Source organism: Leptinotarsa decemlineata, unplaced genomic scaffold (genome assembly GCF_025532065.1).
Source record: "Leptinotarsa decemlineata unplaced genomic scaffold, Ldec_3_MD MMD2_tig00026354_RagTag_RagTag, whole genome shotgun sequence".
Classification (NCBI taxonomy): Eukaryota; Metazoa; Arthropoda; class Insecta; order Coleoptera; family Chrysomelidae; genus Leptinotarsa; species Leptinotarsa decemlineata.
The window spans coordinates 15,956,114-15,974,810 of NW_027412702.1; the positions used below are offsets into that span (position 1 = coordinate 15,956,114).

At 32.3% G+C, this 18,697-nt stretch overlaps 1 protein-coding gene across 1 annotated transcript in view; it reads left to right on the top strand.

Annotated features, from left to right (window-relative positions):
- Positions 1 to 18,697, top strand: part of Rpn2 (Regulatory particle non-ATPase 2) — a 238,809-nt gene that overhangs the window by 71,937 nt on the left and 148,175 nt on the right. The window contains exon 10 of the mRNA XM_074184560.1: positions 3,876 to 3,940. Within this exon, the coding sequence (XP_074040661.1) occupies positions 3,876 to 3,940 (65 nt within the window). The remainder of the gene's footprint in view (positions 1 to 3,875; positions 3,941 to 18,697) is intronic.

Consider the following 18,697-nt stretch of genomic DNA (forward strand, 5'->3'; position numbering starts at 1 on the left):
CCTTGTGGAGTGCCTGGGTGGTTTATTGGTGTTCAATCACTGTTCTGAACGTGTCCTGTTGTCGTAAAGGATCCATTTTTCATCAAACGTGATGATTCACTCCAAAAAAGGATAATTTTGGTTGCGCAAAACCAAAGAAGAACATACTTTGAAACATGACAATTTCTGTCGTGCTTTTTGGCCTTTTCAATTGGTTTTGAACCATCAGAAAGCGCATGGGAGCACAGTTCTTTCGCAATCCCATACATCGTTTGTGATGGGTCAGATTTCGCTAGGATACTCAAATACTCGTCCGGGATTACTTTCATAATATTTTCATATTATTATTTTCTTAATAGAATTGAACTTTGTGGGGAAAAATGAAGGTTCCCATTTGAAAAAGTTGAGATTGTTAATTTTTCTCATTCACTTATTGGACCCTAATTTTTGCGCACCCTGTGGATTATTCAGTGGTCGTGAAAATGATGCGTGATCCGTTCAACCTTCAGTTATCACGATTCACTAGCTGCATATTTTTAAAAATGTTAATTTACATGAAAATGACGTATGTTCGAGAGGCTGCATCTGTCACTTTTTCTAAAAAAACTCGAATAACTCGAAAACGGTTCATTTTGGGTATAGGGTATAATACATGAGTTAGAATCTAAATCATGGGAATAATTAAAAAATGAGGTGAAATACAGGGTGTGCCATTAAAAATAACAAAGATGACGTCACTTCTGGTGAAACCCGAAACGTCACCTCAATGAAAATATTTCAGTTGAATTCTCCATTAGTTCTTCATCCATACTATAAATTTTCATAATCGCCCTACTTTCAGTTTTCTATATATAGATCGCGTTAACTCGTCAAGATATACCCTGTATGTCGACCACTTTGGGCCTCATTTTCGAAACTGAAATCTCCGGAACGAAATGTCACAAATAAACGATGAACATTGTGCTCATTAACACCATCATGGCCAAATACCTGGTTGACTTTTTCGGCTGTTTCAGCTGCGCTTTAGTTCAATTTGAATCGTTACAGAAAAATTGGCCGAAAATCGCATAACAACGTCATTAAGTAATAAGCTGAAAAAAAGGGAAAGAAATAAAATAAAAATGAACAGCATCAAAGTGTACAGAACAAAATTCCCAATCGTAAGAATAAATATGTATTGAGTTATGGAGCTACAAAAACACATGACTTTGAAACAACCTAATATGGCATCAATGTTAGAGCGTATTTCATATGCTTTTGGCAATTGCAATTGATTATATTATAATTTTCTTATTGAAAATTAAGGTTTCACTAAATCTTTAACAGATTCAGGACTGAGATCGACTTTTTAAATATTATACGAATATATTACGGTAGCATGCGAATAATATCAGACGAGAAGAATATGTTTTTTCCTTGAACATAGATATAGCAAATTAGCAAAAGGAAGAAAAGGAAATGAATTGAAATGGAGATCAGGAAGATCACAGAGGAAGTGATATGACAAAAAAGAGCAGAAAAAAGCAGAAACAAACAAAATTCGATAGGGATAAGAGGCAAAATATATTGTTTAAACAAATGAAGCTGTAATAAATATCAGGTTGTTGTACTTACATTTTTAGCACCGAGAGGCGCTGAGAAAGTTTGGTCAGGAGGAACAAGAGAAACCGTTATGTTAGACGGAAAAATAAAACACTTGCAAGATGAAGTATCTGGGTTTCGGTGTGGATTGAAAAAGTCTGGAATGAAAGACAAACGAAGAATTAAAAATTAACTTAACAGGTGAATAATTCGAAAGACCAACTCGAGCATTACCATATAGGTACCAGTTATGCTGGAAACCTATACTGGTTTCAACGAGGACAGTTTTAGAGTATTATTCTCGTTTGACAAATTGACTTTTGTTAATTGTGAAGTGCTCACGAAATCTTGAAATCTTATATTACACAAATAATTGCTTTTCTGGCTTATAAAAACTGAGAGGTTTTGACATTTCCTAGTAAATTTTATATCCTCATACCTACATTTCAACTTCTGATTGGAAATGGGTCTGTCTGATACCCCGCCAACAGAACCAATGTCGGCGTTGGAATGTAGAATATATAACATGTAATGTATTTCAGACTGCAGACAAATTTGATGAAATCGAACCAAATTCCGTATTTCAATTAATGACGCATGTGTAATTATCCATTGACTGTACTACACTGGTAAAAATTTTTCCACCGGTACCGGTGGCAATTTAATTACCGCCCATATTAGCGAGAAATTACTTTCGTGTGTGATCTTACATTCCATGCGGAATATTATTTTCTAATTCTACCCCGAAGACAAGTGTGGAATTTTTCAGTGTAATTTTTCATTTTGAGTGTACTTTTGTGTTGAAATAAAACTTTATGGGGTAAATTTGCGATATAAATTTATATCGAGATATTACACTTTTGACAGAATTTTACAGTAGAATTTTACAGTCTTATATAATTTCACAGTGGAATTCTATACTCTGATAAAATTTTACGGTGTAATTTTTCATTTACGGGTTATATTACCTTCAAATAGTACAAAATAAAAAACCATTCTTCAAATTAACACATTTTCTTTCTTGCTCATGGTGGTATTATTCGGAAAGAGAAATGAAAGTGATATTCCTTTTTCTATTTTCCTCAATTCCTGTTATTATCCTAAAAGAGAAATGAAATATCATCAAACGAATAGGTTTAGAAACCTAAAAACACAGTAAGTTGACGAACACACATTCCTAGAGAAAAACTACTACTAGTTTGACTTCAATATTAATATTTCTCAAAAATTTTTGATACATATTCAACCGTTTAAATAAAAAATTTGATTTTTCCAAATGTTTTCCAACATTTTCTGAAATACAGCAAATATAGCTATAATGATATGGTATGAAGTGGTGATGAAGTGTTTTGTTCACCTCTTAAACAGAAACAACTTGCCTCCCATCGCAAAAATGTTTTCAAGTTCAATAATAAGAATCACAAATCCTCAAATTCATCCAAAATTATGAGAGATACGAATAAAACGTTAATATATTTTTTAGGTGAATAAAATTACGATTTAACATTGTCCGATATTTGCAACCACCAATACGAAACTTTATTCCTCATCGAAATTCATTTTTAAAATGGATAGTGCATACGGCGTCACTGATGAGTCACGCCACTGCTATCGAGTATATCTTTTTTTCTCTTTTTCTCAATACCATTCAGTAATTATCACAAACATTTTCAAATATATATTCTGTAATTATTTGAAAATCAGTTAAAATATGTTGTACTATTCCATATAGTATGAAATAATTCGCGATGTGAGGTTAGAATATACTTGTAATAAAAAAACACTCTATAATGCATAACGAGAAAACTCAATGAATTCATCTGTTTATCGGACTAGTTATTGAAATTTTACAAGAAATGTACTCACCTTCTTTACTTATTTTCACCAACAACAAAAATATTCTAATGCACACGTCAGACAAACCGATGCGCTTCTGTAGACAAGAATGAACAATACAATAATCGCTCACAAATACAAGCGTAATTTTACATTCGATAAAGAGATGGCGAAAATTTACATTTCACTAAGGGGGAATGCCGATCGTCCAGTTAGTAATTCTCTTCACATGAAATAATGCGTTATGATTTCACACATATATTAGATGAATATTTAATTCTCAATGAAAAGTACATTGCCTACTGAAATTACGGTCGGGGATGTGAATTATTCAATAGAGAGAGTATATTTTCAATAAAACTCAAGTAATTTTTTTCGTTCGAAATGAAAATTCCGAGGTAGATTTCAATCATTTTTCCGGTGTATAGTTGAACTCGACATATAGTACGATGTTTTCTATTTTATTGTGTTCTTTGCAGGTATCCGACGTAAATGATGACGTCCGACGAGCTGCCGTCACGGCGCTGGGTTTCCTCTTATTCAGGTAAGTGCCCCTTTCCGTTTCACTTCGACGCCCTTCCTCTTTGCGTTTTCTTTGGGGTAACATATGTTTGTGCTGCACAGTGGTGCGTATATGTGGTGTAAAATTGTACAGTACAATCGTAATTAGGTACTTTTTTTCCGAAACTTGTATAGAAAAAAAATTATAATTGATAACCGTGCGAAAACAAGTACAGCACTGTTAGATCAATCTCATTAGGGGGGTTCTTCAAGGAACCGTAATGAGGACGTTTTATTTTTATTATACATTATTCATGGATATCGCGATCAGTGGTAGTATTTTGAGTTTGGTAGATCGATGTCGGTCTATATGATAACCTGAAATTTGTAACAGAACCTGCTTTTGATAGATCTAAGCAACGGTTTGTTTATAACCTTCCAACAGTTGATTTCGAGACAATCCACTATCTTCCCTTTACTTTCCATCAAATGTGATACAGCATTTGAAATGCAATGATACAAGCGATACAAGCACTTGAAATGAGTTGTATATGTGAAATTATCAAACTATAAAATCAGGGGCTATCATCACTGTTCAGAAAGATTTCACCGACATCCGAATCAAAATCCTGGAGGCGATCGTTGCAGAATTTCCGACATGACTTATGGAAGCTGATTTCCATGATAATTTGGTTCAGAATATTAATCGTCAGCCCTTCATCGTTTAGGAATGTTGCGGCGCGGTTATATTGTGAAAGCCGACGTAGCGGAGCTGTTTACGAATTTCATTGTTCTCGACGTTTATGTATTTCCAACATAGACAATCCCTATTGGGAAATAACACAACAGCTTGAACAACATTCGGTTGTTTTGATAGTTGGCAAGTAGATAAACTGGAATATTGTTTGGCGGTTCAAATGTGAGGTTTTTACCGGTTATTATGAAGCTCAAACTCAAATTCGTGGTGCACTGAGGTGTCTGTCACCCAAAGAGACAGTGATAGGGGGAGAAAGTTCATTTTTCGGTGGCAGACAAAACCTTATATTTGGTTTATATTGAGTTATGCTAACAAAAGAAACTGACTTCTTGAAAATATCAATCGAGGAGGTCTTTTCGCTTCAATCAATACCTGGAGTTTATGCGACGAAACATTTGCTGGATGTAGATATATGCTTGACATCTCCCGAATGCTAAAATTTTAAATGCTAGCAAAACGGCCACAAAACAGTGTACCCCGCCTAAACGTTCGGCACCAAAAAATTGTGATGCGTGCCATTGTCGCAATAAGTTTTCGTTTGAAACCTACGACTACTCAACTAATTTAAAATCACTAGTTTCAGTTTAGGCCTGCTTGTATACTGTTGCTGGTACTTTTTTTGAAGTGATAATTCCTTATGGGAGGGTAAACCGCTTCGTTGCCTAACGCGTAACGGCGTCAGTTTTTCTGGTTTTCCTTTCTTTCACGCATACGTCAACGAAAGGCAGGCTCCTGCACTCTCGTAGGACAGACTCTTGGTGTTTAGTGTGCGTTAGACATATACTAACCGGTAAGCACTAACAGGTAAGCACTAACAGGTAAGCACATAATATTCTTCTATTATGTGAAACATGGCTTAAAAATCATTACAAATAATTATTCTCATTGACCTCGCCACCCGGCCGGGCTTTGAATATCGTTGATTTATAAATTTTTTCATCTTTACCTTCATTAATGGCGTCATTATTACATGGCCGAGTCCCAGTTAATTTCGAACAGTCTAATTCTTCTATCAGAAGGCCTTCTATTGATGTGACCCTACTTAAAGCCACGTACGCTTGGCCGGCAGCGAACAACATTGAACCCAAGTATATAACAGCGTGGTCAACCGTACTACCCTGCATTTTGTGAACTGTACAAGCCCAGCATAAAAAAATTGGCAACATTCTACGGTCAGCTGTACCATGGCTGAATTTAGCTGAAAATTGCAGATTTTGGTTGAATAACGTGGATCCCATCTTTGCCGAAGTCGATACGGACTGATGAAATGTCTGTCAAATTTTTTTAAACAGATTTTTACATTTGTGCTCTCCGGAAACAGGGCCATATGATTTCTATTATATGACCCATGACACCATTCACTAGACCGTTAGACACATCAACATTGTATCACAACATCACCTTGGCCCCCACAAATATTTCCAACTCTTTAGACAACCCCCCAGTCTTGTTTATATCAGATGGTATAATATTATTTAAATCTATATTATCATTTTTTCTAGTACACTCTATTAGACTATCTTGTGCAATTATTTTTTTACAATGAAAATAAATATGGGTTCTCACAACCTACTAAAACATATATTGTCTTCTTTTTTGAGTCGGGAAGTAGTTATTCAAAGGTAAAAGGTAACTGCCTATCATAAACGAATGCGTCTACAAAATTTCGTGTCCCTGCTATTTACCGCTGAGGCGATCTCTCGTACGGAGCCGATCCTGGCATCAGCATCAGGTCACGTTCATGATTAACATGCATTGTCATTGGTTCTGGACCAGCATGCAAAATAAAATAATAATAATAAATTCAAGTCTTTCACATATGTATGGTACGTAGCTGTTATTGGTCCCGGGAAACTAGAGATATATTTATTCCGAGTGTCGTAGTACGGAGATCTAAATAAGTATAAAATAATAGTAACACCTGGGCTGAAAAGTCATGGGCCTAAGAAAGAAAAGACGTTTTTATTTGTTCAAAATTGGCTTTTTTCATCAACGTAATCTCCATCAAGAGCCACACAATTATTCCAGCGCCTCTGGAATGATTGTGTGACACGGTGCGTTGATGAACCATTTTTGTTTGTTTGCCATATGTGGTCTTTTCTTTGCTATATAATATTCACTGTTGATGGTTAACCAGTTTCTCTCCATCCAGATGACGATCGTTCTGATTCCGGAGTGAAGTAATGGATCCATGTTTCATCCGTTGTTTGTTTTGTTCAAAATGGCCAAACACGGCTCAGAATTATCAAGACATTCTTGTTCTTGGTCGACAGTGGCACCCATTTTGAATAGAGCTTTCTCATAGTCAAATGCTCATGTAGTATAGAGCCAATACGTTCTTTTGATATCTTTATAATGTCAGATAACTCACACAACTTGACTTTTCTTTCGTTCAAAACAATTTTGGGATTTTTTTTTGTTTTCTGGTGTTACTGCCTCATTTGGAATAAGACTAGCACCATCTATGTGTTAGGTCCGAGACTTTTTAGCCCAGTTAGTATAATTCATACGACAAAGCCGTTTATTTCCCTGCTTTTTGCCATTCCCCTAACTGAATTATTGATTAATATCCAGATCCCATAAAAAATCTTGAACATTTGCTAGTTTGTCATCCCTCATCGAGTAAAAGACCTCCAGAGATGAGAGTGTCGCGATAAAATGACAACGCGACGTTCGGCGAGCCATTTTGTGTAGCATCATTTTACAGAGCGCGTCAAAGCCCCGTCTACGGATATAGAATGTTGATCGAAATCCTTTGACGTCCGCATACTGTTCAAATTATTCTATAAATTAGCGCAGCGTATTCCGGCCATCGCCGACTTGACTGTCGTCGAAGCTTTTAGAAAAATAATTGAATTCGGTAGGGCATTTCTTGATGTTGGGGATTTTTTCAAGGACGAAACACAAGCACTACAGGTACATCCTTAAGGCGCTCTCAGAGCGGTGCCTGTGCGAAAGTAGCGATTCACATTGGAAAAACGTGCTCAGGAAGTTTATTCCACATAAACGCAGTTCACCAGATGAAAGAGTTCACAAACAGTGAAGTTCGAGGTGTACTGAGTTGAACCTCAAAACGATGAGCAGCCACAGTCTGTCGCGTATTTCTGATATGTACTGCTCTTGGTGGAATCAAATGTGCCAAGTCACCTGTCACCTTCCCTGAAAGTATCTATAGAAGAGAGACAAATCTCCAACCTTTCTTCGATGTTTCAGGCTATGAAGGTTGCACGTGATGTTCACGTCTCCAATCAGGCGGATGGATTTTTTCTGTATGGAATTCAGCAACTTCAGGGTATGTTTGGGGGGCAGAGCTCCATACATGAGAACAATACTCCAGAAAATGTCTGATATGAGCTTTATGAAGCATCTACATTTTCTGAGGTGTGTGAAGTTTTCTGGTTCGGAACAGTGTTCCAAGTCTTTGAGAAGCAGCCTTTGCAATTCCAGCGACATAATTGTGCTAAGACATATTGGTGTCCATTTCAACCCCCAACAAACTTATCGAAGCAGAAAGGGAAATTGTCTCACCTGCCATTATTATATTCAGTACGGAGACATTTATCTTTTTGGGAAAACCGATGCCTGGGTTTTTGTGGAATTGAATTGAACCTGGTTACTTTCACCCCAATTCAAAATCAGTTCTAGATCCTCATTAAGGTATGCAACCTCCTTCTGCCGGTGAAGATGGAATGACGAGACAAGTGTGCTGTCGTCAGCAAAGCAATATAATGGATTTTTGATGATGCCGGACAAGAATCTGTAGTGTGTATGGATACCATAAAGAGAAAACTATTTGAGTGTAATTCCGATTGAATTCAACACCAAAATATCAGGGACTTTTCTCCACCAGATTTGTAATGGTATAGTGTCATTGGTACTGAATTAAGTGTTAATGACCAAAAATCACTGTGTTACAGAAATGAACTAAAAGAAACTTTCATCAAAATACACATTACGGTGTGTTATCATTATACACCGTCTTTAAAAAAATTAAAAACTGCAACACGTATTTAACCGTACAGTAACTTCTTCAGGCGTATTCATATTAACTTCATTCCTTTTACTCAGTGCTTTTTCAAATCAATATTTTCTGCCTACTTGATGACTAATAATTTCACCTGGGTTTTACATATAAATTAATTTCGCTTATAGTAAGTGGATATATTTGAAAAGTGGCTATAAATGCAATCATGTAAATAAACAATTCGTTTAGGCCAGTCTTCACTTAACTATACAGTAGGTTCATGGACTGACATCTATCAGAAAACAACTACTCCCTTGACTAATATCACTAAGGATGTTGGATTATATCCGACAGGTGTCAGTGCAGGATTATTCACCGAAAAAATTCCTGCATATGTTTTTGGCGATACAAATGCCGGAATCGATTTTCAATTATTGAACCGGTTTCGGACTATTAGGCCGCAAAGTCGATGATTTCAAATATGTGAAAATCACATTTTTTCAGAGTATCATACCTCGAACAAAGCTGAAGCGAGCGATAAACAACATATCCCAAATCCTCGTATAAGGAAATAAAATTTCACCTATAGTAAGTGGGCATATAGTTGTAATTTATTTCGTTATACGAGAATTTGGGTTATTCGTCTACGGGTAGAGGTGGAAAGGACAAAGATGTTGACAGATATGTTCTGTCAGTTACAAGAATGTATATATCCTATGAATACATACTTTTAGGAAATGAGGACTTTTTGCTAGAAAATGAAACAATGTTTTTTGTGGAGTGGGTTATTTCTTTTTAGAGTATCTTCACACCACGCCAAGTTGTTTAGAGAGATCCGTAATATAAACATGTAGGGAAACATTGTCTTTTTGCAAAAACTGCAATCAATGAATGCCAATATCGGCACATAAATAATACACTCTTACCATGACCCGCAAATTGTCATTTCACTTGAATTTTTTGCATCAAAGAAATCACTCTATCTCTTCGTAAGAACTTGATAGTATCTCACACACTTCCGAAAAATGGTAAAAAGAATTATTCAAATGTACTTTCTAATATTCGTGAAACTTTTACGAAGTTTCGTAAAATTCTACCTACATTTTTGTTTTGTTACTTCCAAACTACCTGATGAAATAAGCTTTTTGGCTTTTTGTGAGATTCTGTTCAAGACTCATCATTCTCTACTATAAAGTAGGTACTTACTTGTTGTTGCCCTTGGAAACAACAAGAAAACTGATACAGAACTTTCTGAATGCATATACTTTTAGGAACTTTCGAAAATCTTTGTTTCTGCTCCGAAGTGAATTGTGATCTAAATAAGTTGTTGATTCCTGAATAAATAATTTGAATTTATATATAAACATGTAGAACACATCAGTTGGAGAATGGATATCTTTTCGGATTTTTTTATTGGATTATTGTTCTCTATTACCAATTATTTTTCAACTCCCTCGAAATGATTTCTGGCGTAAGATCTATCCTAAATTTTTCAATGCGTCAACACCCCAAAACATAAATAATGGTAACGGAACATGAACAGTTTTTCTTCAGATTGGAAAATGATTTAAATAGTTCGTTAGGGATTTCACAAAATGAAATAGGCAGGCTAACATTAATGGTGGTAAATGAAAATAATAATAATATACAAATTTAACCTAAGTTGAATTGTATTTTCGTCTTTTCAGAGCATGGTGATAAACGCTTTTTTCTGAGATATTGTTCTAATATGAATTCATAACGAAAAGGACAACCAAAAAAGTATAGAAAATAAATCTATTGGAATACCTACGGCCATTTTCTAATAACCGATCGCAAAAAATAAATCTAATGTGTCTTCGGAATCAGATTACATAAAATAATTTTTTGATAGGGCATTCAAAAAATAAAAACGGTAAATTGCTATGTTTCATGCGTTTCGGATGGAAAGTAATAAACGTATTATTCCCCTTTTTGCCAGAGATAATCCAATCATATACATACCCCTGTGGAGCACTTTGCATTTCAGTTATAACAACATAATAAACATAAAAAGTGCCATTAGTAGTGAAAATATTATCATACATGTCACAGCGGGGAATTTAAATTCATGCCGCCAGCTAAAAGTGCCATTTCTCTTTCGATTCGAACTGCTGCCATCAAATTCAATTTTATGGATCACATTGAAAGGTACTTCGTCACGTATTTACTTGAAGTTATACGTTATACAGGGTGCGTTGTACAGAAGGGATATCAATTATTAACAAAATCACAACACAATGCAATTTGTTGGAGCTGTTCGGTTCGTTTTTGGTTCTTGATGACGACCCTTGAGCTTGACGTGTACCTAATTCGCTAAATTATTTACATTAAAAGGGGTATAAACTAAAAAGGCTACATTTCATACTGGCTTATTTCTTCATAACAACTTTCCAAAATATATAAAGGCTATAGCCTTTATATATTTTGCTATAACAGCTGTTATAGCTGTTATAGCTATAACAGCTATAACAGCTGTTATAGCTATAACAGCTATAACAGCTTTGAAAATGCAACAAAAAAATACTTACTGGAAAATAGCTTCTATTCAATAGAAGAATTTCTGGCATTGCAATCCAAACACTGAATGTTCACCGACTAAGTGTAATGTGTAAATACGTATAATTTCGTGAAATTTTTATATTCTCATGACTGTCAGCGACCATTGCAATCCTCAAGTTTTTTCCATATAATTTCAAAGACTTCGGAACTCATTCTTCACTTCCTCCGCAATGCACAATGATTAGTCGCGATCCTTTCTTTGTACACTGTTAGAAATGTCTGTAAAATTACAAATGTATTACAAAACAAATGATCAGTTAAATTACAAATCACTGTGTTGCCAATACAATATTCAATACGATTTGAGTAATTTACCAAAAAATATTTGGAATCCTAGTCAACTGAGTCGTGATTTTACAATCATCATCAAATAACCCTAAACTTATTGTAATTTTACCAAACCGTAAGTCAGTTCCGAAAGAAATTTTTATGAATTTACAAATATTATTTATGAATTGACTCACTTCAATTTTTTGTAAAATTATAAAAAAAAGTTGGAACTGGAATCAAAATGAAGTCATGAGAATTTTACAAAAACATTTAGTATTTATAAAATTTCCGTTTAGAAATTATATAGTGCTTTGTAACTTGGCCAATAGTTTTCATTTTTCTCACACGTATTGTAATTATACTGAACCGTTATTAAATTTTTCATAAAAAGTTTTCGAAACGTACGAATGTTATTTGCAAATTAGATTACTTAAATTTTTTGTGAATTGAAAAATATTTTTATAACTGAAATATCTATGAAGTCATCAAAATTTTACAAATACTTTCAGTATTTTAACAACTTTTGTTTGCAAATTATAAAGTGCTTTGTAATTTGGCCAATAATTTTCATTTTTCTCACACGTATTGTAATTATACTGAACTGTTATTGAATTTTCCATGAAAAGTTTTCGAAATGTACAAATATCATTTGCTAATTGAATCACTTTTAAGTTTTTTGTGAATTAATAAAATATTTTTGTAACTGGAATAACTATGAAGTCATCAAAATTTCACAAACACTTTCAGTATTTTAACAACTTTTTATTTGCAAATAATATAGTGCTTTGTAATTTGGCCAAAAATTTTAATTTTCCCCACACTTATTGTAATTATACTGGACCGTTATTAATTTTTTCATAAAACGTTTTCGAAATTTACAAATATCATTTGTAAATTAATTCACTGTAATTTTTTGATAATTGATAAAATATTTTTTCAACAGGAATTACTATGAAGTAATTAAAATTTTACAAATACTTTCAGTATTTTCACAACTTTTGTTTGCCAATTATATAGTGCTTTGTTATTTGACCAAAAATTTTCATTTTTCTCAAACGTATTGTAATTATACTAAGCCATTAGTCAATTTTCCGTAAAAAGTTTTCTTAATTCACGAATTTTATTTGTAGAATTATTAAATTTGATTGTTTGTAAAATTATGAAATATTTTTGAAACTGAGATTATACTATGAAATAACTTGAATTTTACAAATATTTTTAATCATTTTACAACTTTCGTATGTAAATTTCGTATTGCTTTATATCGACTAAAAATGTTTATTTGTCTCACACGTATTGTAATTATACTAAACCATTTAGTACAGAAATGTGAGTTAGTAAAAGTTAGTGATATAAGTGGTTAATCACTAATGATTTCCGGTGTCCATTGAATCATGTATACTCGTATAAATAGAAATTCGGTTCTAAGTCAAAACAAATGAATATTTACGAATTCTAGGAAATTTCCACTAATTCATGCGTTTATATATCAGAAAAAAATATCGCGAATTTGATCACTAACAATCATTTAAGGAAATTGATACGATGAATGAAAGTTTAGCCTCGAATTAAAGTTTTGAATATGAGTTTTCAACATCAATCGTTGCTACATTGCGATAGCAATGTCCAAACTGAAAAGAAATTCCAGATTTAATTATTTAATTAGAAAGTGCTTCATTTCAGAGTTTGTGAAAATAACAAACAATATATATATATATATATATATATATATATATATATATATATATGTATATATATATATATTTATATATATATATATGTGGAAGGAGTGGTGGAAGGACTTCCACCACTCCAAGGATGGAACTTCAATTAACGAGAAGAACTATAAATTGAAAGGGGTATATTTTTAGAAGAAATGTTTAGGCTTTCTACCCCATCTTCCCACAAAGATGTGGGAAACTTCTAAAGAAAGAAAAAAGCAATTAATTTAAAAATAAACTCTTCACAGAGATATGTAGATAATGCAAAGAAGTAACTTTCAGATACAAACTGGAAGAAAAAGCCCTCTCGAAACAACTACTTTCATATAAACATTAAATTGCACGAAAGAAAAAGTACTTTCGAACTATATATATATATATATATATATATATATATATATATATATATATATATATATATATATATATATATATATATATATATATATATATAACCATAATAATTAAATAACAATCAATAATCATTTCTATTATCATCATCATCATTGTTATTATACTCAGGGTAATTATTCACTAAACACATATATCCTGTAAAAATCGTTGTAGGCCCAATTAATATTTCAAGTCGATTGGATGTCAATACTGTTTTGTTTTGGCGGTTAGGCGTCCAGCCCCGCTAGAAATTGTCTAGACACTTTTTTTTACATTTTAGGAGTACAGGAGTAGGTATGTATTATAACATATTCAGTGTCAAGTGTATCAGTGCCAAGAGAGGAAGGATACAGACACATATAAGTCGAAGTAGTTAGCATTGCTTGAAGAATTACATTTATTTGATTTCTGTGAATTAAAACTGTCTCTTTTGTTTTCCCGTGAATAGTGCGAGTGAACCTTTTACTCAAGTAAAGTATCGATTATAATCAATAGTTGGTAAACATTTGAATCAATAAAATATAAAACTCTTCAAGATCTTTTAGAAATAAAGTCATTCCATGTAATTATTTAATAATATGTTTCAGATTGTTATGGTATCCATCAGTTTTCAATTTTAACGTAAGTTTACTAATTTAAGTTACAAATACTACACTTTATGTTAACAAATTGATTAATTTTCTGGGCAGGAGGAATTAACTGATGATGAGTTACTCGAGAAGGTAGGTACCTGTTTCCCGTATTGATGGTAAGAGAAGCGTAACAATTCCATATTTCTATAAAGTTAGTTCCTTTTAACTATCGAGTAAGTTTTATCAAAATTAATGTATGTTTGAAGGTGTTTCACAATGTTTCATTGTGAATTTCATCCATTCGGACTTCCACTGTCTAATATGATATAAAATGATTTGAAATCCCTGAAAGAACAAATAAAAATAAAAATTAAAATAAATAGCTGAAAATAACAATTATATTATGCAAAAAACCCTGGAATGGAATTACAATAAAATAAAATACAAGGAAAAATTTGAACCATCAAAATGAAATGAAAAATTCAAATATTTCAAGCCAAGTTAAATCACGACGTTTCGAATGTCAGTATCCACAATCAATTTCGGCTGATTAGTCATCACCCAAAGACGATTGTTGATACTAATAATCAAAACTTCGTGAAGTAACTTGGCTTGATATATTTTAATTTTAATTTTTTCAATTTTCAATTTTTTGCTTAATTTTTTTATTGTAATCTGCTTTCAGGGTTTTTTTGCTTAATATAATTGTTATTTTCATCTTTATATTTTAATTTTCATTTTTATTTGTTCTTTCAGGGATTTCAAATCATTTTATATCATTTCAGACAATGGAAGTATGAAGTAATGAAATTCAAAATTATTGTACTTGATATTTCAGAAAATTCACCTATTTCCAGAAAAAATTTGTACATGAAGAAGTTGAATTCATTTGATTAAAAATAATAAATAACAATGAGAGTTTGAAATATTTTATATATATTTATCAAATATTTTTTTAGGAAAAGATTTACATGCCAGTTGAAATGTATACATGTGGTATTTGATGAAGAAATAAAAATACATGCTCCGTCTTTTCGTGATGGACTATTAGCTACATTCCTGTGCTGCCACGCCTTTGGCTTCGCATATCTCCCATAAAATGGGGGAATACTTGAAGAAATTCAACGGTGAGTGTTAAAAACTGTGCTATTCTCTAGATTTTTGATAATTCCAATACTCTCTTTTGTAAACAGTTTCAGAAGTTGGAAATCAGTTTTATTTTTCATTTTTCCATTAATGAAACTCTACATTTAAAAGACGTCGCCCCGGAGCGCCAATTTTAATGATCTTACTGTTGACAATTGATTTTAAAGATAATCATTTTCGCTATCTGAATAATTGAAATTCCCAATCTTAAGCGATTCATAATTTGTTGTACATATTTCTTGCAAAAAATCTTTACATAAGACTTTATAGATACTGCACTGATAAAAATCTTCACTTGAATCATGTTAATTTTGTCTCAGGATAATTCATATTATTCAATTTTTTTTATCTTTTGCTTCCGATTAATTTGTAAATGACTTTAAATTTCAGATTCTTGTTGGAAATTTGTCCTCTCAAACGTACAAAGTGGGACGGAAAAAGAAAAGCAACCAATATCCATCCTAAAGTCAGCAAGCTGAGAAAAGCAATCGATCCATATATTGCTGATGAATCGTATTAAATTGTTATTTTAACATAATTGTGTACTTTTCATGTTATACGTGCATACTACATAATTATCATTCATTAATATGATGTGATTTCTATTTTGTATAATACTCGTTATAATCTTTTATTTTTTACTATGTTTATTATAACTATTTGACTGCATTACTCTCTCACTTAATTTTTACTTTGTATCTAATGTATATTACGTTGAGTTTGAATTATAATATAATATACTCAAGTATAAGTTTTATTTATATAATGTAGACTAATTATCCTACATTGAATAAAATTCCATTTGTTAATTTTAAAATGATTTTATTCAATAAACTATTTTGTTGATCAAGAAAATGATAAATTATTGTTTGGTACCTTGATAAGAAGCCTATAAATCGCACTTCTCATTCAACACCTAAATTATTTGCAATATTATATTGCCAAGTTAAAACTTTGGATGTATCCAGTAATAATAAACATCTCCAATTAAATTGTTCAAGATCTTTAATTAGAGCACTACTATAAGATCTGCTTCATTTGTAAATCAATAGAGAAATAAAAAAAACTTATTTTAGAAAATCACAGTGTTCATATTTAGTGAATTCGCAATGCAGCATTTCAAAATTACAAATATTTCCACTGAATTTGTTTAACAAAATCACAAAGTTTCTATTGTGATATTACAAAACAAACGTTCCATATATATTTACTAAAAATGCAACCGATGTTTTATAATTTTTCAAAACTAAGTTGAATTGAATGCGTAGTAAATTTGGGATACAGTATTTTAAAATTACAAATCAATTTTCACCGAATTTGCTTAACAAATTCACAAATATTGTGTTGTAATAATAGAAAACAAACTCCCATCAAATGTTTACATGAAAGCAACAAATTTTTTGTAATTTTCTAAAACTGTGTTTGACTGAATGCGTAGTAGATTTGCAATGCAGTTTCTTGAAATTACAAATCAACTTTTTCAAAATTTGTTTCAACAAATTTACAAAGATTGTGTTGTATTAATACAAAACAATTCTCCACCAAATGTTCCAAAAAAAAACAACAAATATATTGTAATTTTCTAAAACAAAGTTGAACTGATTTCGGTAGTAAATTTATAATGCAACATCTTGAAATTTAAAATCATTCTCTACCAAATTTGCTTCACAAAAATACATAGTTTGTTTTGTAATATAACAATACAAACGTCAGGTGTAAGTTTACTAAAAATTCAAATTTTTTTGTAATTTTTCTAAATTGAGTTGAAATAAATCGTGTAGTAAATTTACAAAATGCGATTCTATTATTCAAAAAAATGTTATGCGTTAAAACTTCCAAAGCATTTTTTGTAAAATTAGCATAGAAATTTTTAACAGTGTAGGCATGTTAGGCGTACACAGTCTTGAACCATCAGTCCACCCTTTCGTAACTGTGTCGTGAATGTCGTACCAAGTTTCGTCTGAATAGAAAATTTGCCGTTGTTCTTGTCTATATTCAGTTATGTTTTCTAAGCATTTGTTCCGCAATTCCACTATTCTTCTGTTTTCTATAACTGCTTGACGTTTGTTTATTATTCTAATTCTAAATCCTAGTTTCTTTATCCAGTTCTGAAGAGTTTTGTCACAGCAGCCCACGTTATGGCCGGAAGTATACAATTTTTGCTTCATTTCAGTTGTAGAAATCTCATTGCTTTTGTAACAGTCGTATATTGTTTTTTGTTAATGATTTTATTAGATGAACATCTTAAGGTTTTGGTAATCCTTTATCACATCTCGTCTTGCGTTCATGAGGTTTGTTTTTGACTATTTTACGTACAGTTGTGAAAGCAATTTCGGTCAAATCTGATGTTGCTTGTGAAAGTGAGTTTCTCTCGAAACCAAACTTGAGATGTAGATTCTTATATACATACTCTCTGTGTTTCAATGTTCAAATGCATCCGAATCTTACTCACTGGGATCTACAGTCCACGTGGACTAGTTCGCTGCCGGTTCATTTCTATGTATTGGTTTTTTTGGCTTTTGAGAGTGCCGCTAACTTTAAGAGTGCACAATATCATTTACTTCGACTATACTCTATATGTAAATATGGCCAATAAATACAACTACTACTACTAATTTTAGGAGAGAATAATTTTTTGGAAAGGAAGGTTTTGGTTTTCTTCTTCTCCATCTCCATCTGCGTACAAAAAAAATGTGGGGATCTTCCAAAGATGGAGAAGTTTAAAGCCAAAATATTTCTTCCGTTAATTTATTGTATCAACATTTTAGGGTAATTGAAAATTAGTCCCTGTTCTTCCTTAACTCGGGAAAAAATTGTTGCAAACCATAAAGTTCACCATTTTAGTATTCCCTAGTATGCCTGTGTTTCGAAATAAAACGTAAAATATTTTGTGAACCACATTACTGCGGTCATTTTTGCAAAAATAAAATGTATAACACACACACAGTTCTAAAGATAATCATAATTGAATTTTCAGTTAGATACAGATACAATTAGTTACTGCACGAAGTAATTTAAAAACTCATTCACGAAATACTGTGACTTTTTGACTAGAAACGCTTTTACTTCCATTTTAAACTTCCTCAACCATAATTTTTTTAATCAGTGATAATTTATCAAAGAATTTCACAACAACATAATCGGGACTCTTTTCAAATGTTTTTCAACCTATATTAGACAACAAAGAATGTCTGATCTGAGCTAAAAAGCATCAAAATTTGCTGAGGTGTGTAGTTTTTTGGTTCGGAACAGTGTTCCAAGTTTTTGAGATGTATATTGCTGTTCACATGAATCAGTATTTCATAGACATGCTGGGAAAAGGCCAAACCTGTCGGAGTTTTTGGTGATACTTTCCACGGAAAGTTTGTTATGGTCATTACGTTTTGGAAGCTGAGGT